Below are 6,000 nucleotides of genomic sequence, written 5' to 3'. Positions count from 1 at the left end.
TTTTTTATTTTTTATTTTTATTACATAGGGGGTTGTAGGGGAAGGGATTACAACGTGGGGATTCAAACCCTCACCAACAAGGTGAAAGGTCAGGTCGCCAACTAACTTAACTACTGAATCCCTACTAATTGTTACTAGAGTTTCATTTGTCAAAACTTGAACTTTTTTTTAGCTAGAGATATTTTTGTCTAAATTTTTATTTTCATATTAAGAAATAATTTTTGAAATGATGGCTAAACTTTGATTGTATGCTCAAATATTATTAGCCTCTCTCACCTAATTTTCACAAAACAATTGGGGCCCAAACCAATTGATTGACACATTAATCCACACTACCGTTAAATATAGAACCCACATTTGAGTTTCTCTCCACCAACTCCACCAACTAAGTAAAGAATAGAAAAAGCAATCAAATATCCACTATAAATAACCATTATCATCCTCCAATCTTTCCAAACAATATCCCATAACAAAACCTTTATCCTATATAGTCCTTTCAAGATTTCCTTGCCTTATTTTCTTTATCTGAAACCTCAACCCTCTCAAAACTAACTTAACAATATCCCATGGCTGCTGCTCCTCAACCACCAAGTCTATCTGAAACAATAATCACCAACTCGTTATCGGAAAACAACGTTACGATCAACGAAAAGATCTACACAAGACTCCGTCTGGCTACGAAAGCTGATCTGTACCATATATACCAACTGTTTTACCAAATCCATGCATACCATAACAACACTCACTTATACAAAGCCACCGAGTCCTCCTTAGCCAACTTGCTCTTTAAAGAAAACCCTCTTCCGCTTTACTACGGACCATCCGTACTTCTACTCGAGGTCTCTCCAACCCCTTTTAGCGAATCCAAGAATACCACGGACAAAGGGTTCAAGCCCGTCCTTACAACATTCGACCTTAAATTCCCCGTTGTTGAAGGACAGGCGGAGGAATTCAGGTCCAAATATGATGACGAGAATGATAAAAACGATGTTTTTATAGCGGGATATGCTTTCTTTTACGCGAATTATTCGTGCTTCTATGACAAACCTGGATTCTATTTCGAGAGTCTTTACTTCAGGGAAAGTTACAGAAAGTTGGGAATGGGGAGATTGTTGTTTGGAACTGTTGCGTCCATTGCTGCCAACAATGAATTCGTTTCGGTGGAAGGAATAGTTGCAGTTTGGAATAAGAAGTCTTATGACTTTTACATAGATATGGGGGTTGACATATTTGATGAGTTTAGGTATGGGAAGTTGCACGGTGAAAATCTTCAAAAGTATGCTGATAAAGGAGAAAAATGATGAACGAAGTTGTTGGTGTTCTTTTTCTTTATTACCTTGATATGATTTCCTATCAAATTCTTCTTTTTAATTTCTGTAAAGGCAGAAATCTCAGTGTGTATTATATTTGTATTTGAATATTTTGAGTTTGTTGTACCATAGTCTCAACCTTTCATATGTGACACAAATATTATTTGGGTAAGTTACCCAAGTTTTTTTTTTTTGCCATGATTTTAAGTTTTTAAATATTTTGTACGTAATGAGGTGCATGCTCATCAATCAATTTTATAAATTTACCTAATCCACTTTAATAGTTTAATTCGTTAGGGATATTGATGGCTCTCCTGCTTTGTCTTATATTCAATACTAGGGGTGCATGGCCCGTGGCAGCACGGGCCCAACATGCAGGACGCTTAAGCTGAGGAGTATAAAATTAACTTTATTTGCAAAACTTTCTACTTAATTTTCAGTCTCTGAGTATATGCCATAAGTTGCGAAATGCAAACATACGAATCAAACTTCCTACATATTAATAGCTTGATGCAGTCCCGTGCCAGCATGGGCCCATTAAGTATAAGATATATGCATTATTTAAATCACATAATTTCGAAAACTATTTACAGGCTATGCTAGTTACTTATTGGAACTGGTATTGCGTTTTTTGTATTTTGCCTCCTTTGCTGCGTTCCTCTTAGCAGCGTTTGGCAAAAAACCTGTACAGTCACGCAATCGTGAAGTAATGATCACTTGTTAGTACTTATTTCTCAAAGGAAAAACAGAAGAAGACAAAGATAGTCCAGGCAAACTATGGTCAAACACAAACAAAATCACAACCAATATAGAGGGAAACAACAAAACCAATGTTTCATTGAAATAAAACCAATCTTTCGTTGAAATCACCAATTCAAAAATCATTTACCCTAGATTTACTTTGTATTTCCTGGTAGTACATCTTTGTTTCTTGCAGGAGTTATTCCCTCTATATTGTAGATATGAAGGAGCAGAGGGCATTCATGTCAACACTGAGTAAGACATTACAAATTAGATCGCTACAAAAACCCTTTTAGTAACATGCAACATAATATATGTGTTATAAGATGCTACAATATCATTGATTCTATCCGTCGAGAACTTCACCATTCTAAAAAAAATATTACATATTTGAGTGAAGAATGTCAACTTGCTAATTGAAAGCCCTTCCAAGGCTAGCTAGCACTTAGGGCTCGTTTGCTACGACACCGAGATTATAGTTGAGATGAGTTTATTCCACGTTTGATTGAGATAAAATCGCGGTATAACTAATCCCGTGATTAGTTATCCTGAAATTGTAGTGTTATTTTATTCCTATGAGAGGGTGAAATAACTAATCTCGGGATAACTAATCCCAGGATAAGTTATACCCTAGGATAACTTGTTTCCAACCAAACGACCCCTTAAAGTATAAGAAGCTAATCTTGAAATGTTGCTTTGCAAGTATATTTCAGATGTTGGGAAAGGACTACAAAAGAAAAAACCACTTTTATTCTGTTGAATTTTTTTCTTAACACAGTAGGCAACGACATGACTTTATAATCTTGAATCCAAACATAGCTTTCACCTAGATTAATCACCTCATAAACTTGTTTATTTAATCCAATGACAAGAGATTTGGTATACAGCTTAATTTCTTTCACAGGAACTATGCTACTTCCTCTTGTTCTTTCAATTCTAAATCTGCCTTCAAACATCCCACATAATATTCTCCAAATCTGGTGAGAACTCATCTTTTAGCTGCACAAAGTGTATCTAAAGCATATTTGTCCCATTCAAAACATCATTTTTTCCTCCTTATTCCCATAAGTCTTCACTGGCAACTAATTTGCTACAATGATCATCCTACTTTCATTATAATTAGAGTAGTCCGATCAACACCAGAACCGTCATCAAGATTCAGCAGATTGAAACAAGATCTTGACAACATAATGACAAAACAGAACCAAAAGAACAGGAAAAGACATAAAAAAACAAAAACTTAGCTATCAAAAATTAAGACTTTTTAAAGATGAAGTTGAGAGCTCTGTATATAAGACCAAGAAACAGAGCAAACTCCAGGGATTCTTCTTGCTGTAATACCTTAATCTGTCTTCTATTATCCCCTCATTTTCAATAAACATCTTCTCTCGGTTATCCCAATCAAAGACCTACTGCAGACAATGAAATTGAAAGAGAGAATTAACTTTTTCCAATAAATTATTGGAAAAAGTTGTAAATTCTAATAAAAGTTTAGATGAGACCAGAAATATATTTTACCTCAATTAGCTGTTAAATTGAAGCATTGCCATGGCGTGTGGAAAATGTGCATTTGCTTGAAATAGTTTTCAAATAACTATTTTGCACCTTCGAGCCCGCATTTCTAGCTTTATCTGCCCTATGAAATTTTTTAGTGATATTCGGTGCATAGAGTAGAAGAAAATCTTAGAACTTATAAAGAAAATAAATAAAGTGATCAAATAGCCCTAAAACGTATACACTCATATGAGTTATGTCACTGCTAGAAAAAAACTACATATTCATAAATCATTAAGTCAAACAACTAACAGACATTCACCAATCAAGTTATGGGAACCAGCTCCACACTAACTAAAATGCAGTACAATTACGAAATAAATAGAAGCAACTAAAAGAGCATATTGAACTAAAGCTGAAAACCCAACAAACACACGGGAAAAAAAAATGTAGAAAGAGGAGAAGAAAAATTGGCAGAAAAGTATACCTAAACTTAGAACACCCAACCGAGAAAAAGAAATCAAAAAGATGAAGAGAATTAAAAGACTTTTTTGCAAGGAGAAAATGGGAAATTATTTATCTGAAAGTGTGAGTAAAGAGGAAACGGTAATTGCTGTGTCTATTATATTTTAAATTACAGAAAAAAATTGTATTTTAAATTAAAAGACACATGGAATCACATGCTATTAACACCTATGAATTCTCAAAACAGATTAAAGGACACATAGATTTTCCATTATAAAGGTAGCTTGGCAACTGATATTAAAAGACCATTATACCCTCAACTGAGATTTTATTGCCCTGAAGCTGATATGTCGAAACCCCTCTTATAAAATATAGAAATTTTATTTGTATCTTAGTGCTCTCGCGTTGTGTGAAATGTACTTTGTAATTAGTAGTGCTTTGCATTAGTGACCACTTCCATCAAGATATTTTTACAAGGACATTTCGGCAATGATGGACTAAGAATTTTCTCTCTTGGAGCTCATAAAATTACACTCAATGATTTTGGAAATGAGTGATCTTGAATTTTTGGCTCTCGCTTGCCTTATGAGCAAATTTTTAAGGTCAAAGGCATATTTAACTTGAAATTGTCTATTAGATAAGCCAGGTCAAAAGTTTAAGACCACCAACGTTCAATGCCAATCTTGTAAATCACCGTCATACTTATTCGGTATTCATAATGTAGTAATTGCCTACACAAAAAGGTGGTAAACGTGCTTCGACAGTATTTTGTTACCAAAAACATGACACGTGCTTAGCTATAGTAGTAAGGGCCGTCCAAGTAATAATGTGATAAGTCAGATGTCGATTCCATGAAATTTGGTGAAATTAGGAAGTGATATAATTGTCCTATGGTGCCATTTGAGAAATTGATTGTTGGGGTACAAAATGTTTAAACAATCTAAAGTTTAAATAAAAGAATACTTGTAAAATGTGCATTTTACTTGGTTAATTTCGTGGTAACAACCGCCTCTATAACTTTTACTAATTTATCGTCTGCTATGGATTAATTTTTTTGCTAAAGAGAGTACTGTGATTCAAAAAGCACGGCGGATTGACTTTTAGCAGTTTGCATGATTGACTTTCCATTTATGGAAACACATGTTTCCTGGAAAGTTCAAGAAAAGTTTGTTTAAGATGCAAATAAATTCATCAGTTTTCTCTAAATTAAATGACCATCCTTTTCTATGTGAATACATATGGATTCTTATATATGTCCTTATTGAACTTGCCATCTTTGATCAATTCAAAGACCTTTGCATAATCTTTCATTATCTCCTTCAACGTGCCCTTCACTAAATATTTTTTCTCTATATACATGCTCACAAGACATATTAGGCTCATTGACATCGTTCCTGGTGAACCCAAATGCATCATTAATCATGGTTGCCATTATATTTGGGCTGCAAAGTAGCTTCTGTGACATTTGTGCTCTGAAAAATCCGTGGCACAATTGCATTTGATTCTTCACCATGCAAATACCAAAATTTGTAATTTTCTAGAAAAGACTTACAAGTCAAGTGCTCTTTAACTACACCTCTTCCCTGCCTCTTCTTAAAACCACATCTCAGACATGGGCACTTAATTACATGCCTATCAATAGACCCATGCTCGAAAGCAAAATTCAAAAATTTTCTTCGCCCATTTTCATATTCAGGTTTTGCTAATTCAAGATTTATCAATAGACTGTTTTGATCTTGCAAATAACTCTGGACATGGCGGTATCATAAGACTGCAAAGCATCACTGACATGACTCATCAAAAGTTCCCTATAAAATACTTGGGATGCCCTATCATCTCAGGTAGAAAGAAACTCACTCACTTCTCTGATATTGTTGCTAAAGTGATCAACATAATTAAAGGTTGGCATACCAAACTTCTTTCCTCTGGGGTCAAGGCAATCTTGATAAGACGTGTCCTTCTAGCCTTAACTATTCATTTACTCTCAGCA

At 34.6% G+C, this 6,000-nt stretch overlaps 1 protein-coding gene across 1 annotated transcript; it reads left to right on the top strand.

Moving 5' to 3' along the window:
- The first annotated feature begins 439 nt into the window (after positions 1 to 439).
- On the top strand, positions 440 to 1,436 carry LOC132029883 (tyramine N-feruloyltransferase 4/11-like). Its single transcript, XM_059419279.1, has one exon. The coding sequence runs from the start codon at positions 567 to 569 to the stop codon at positions 1,299 to 1,301; it is 735 nt and encodes a 244-aa protein (XP_059275262.1). The 5' UTR covers positions 440 to 566; the 3' UTR covers positions 1,302 to 1,436.
- The last annotated feature ends 4,564 nt before the right edge of the window (positions 1,437 to 6,000 follow it).

The sequence above is a fragment of the Lycium ferocissimum genome, chromosome 9 (genome assembly GCF_029784015.1).
Source record: "Lycium ferocissimum isolate CSIRO_LF1 chromosome 9, AGI_CSIRO_Lferr_CH_V1, whole genome shotgun sequence".
Taxonomy (NCBI): Eukaryota; Viridiplantae; Streptophyta; class Magnoliopsida; order Solanales; family Solanaceae; genus Lycium; species Lycium ferocissimum.
The sequence above is the reverse complement of the archived record's forward strand: the minus strand, read 5'-3'. Positions and strand labels throughout refer to the sequence as shown.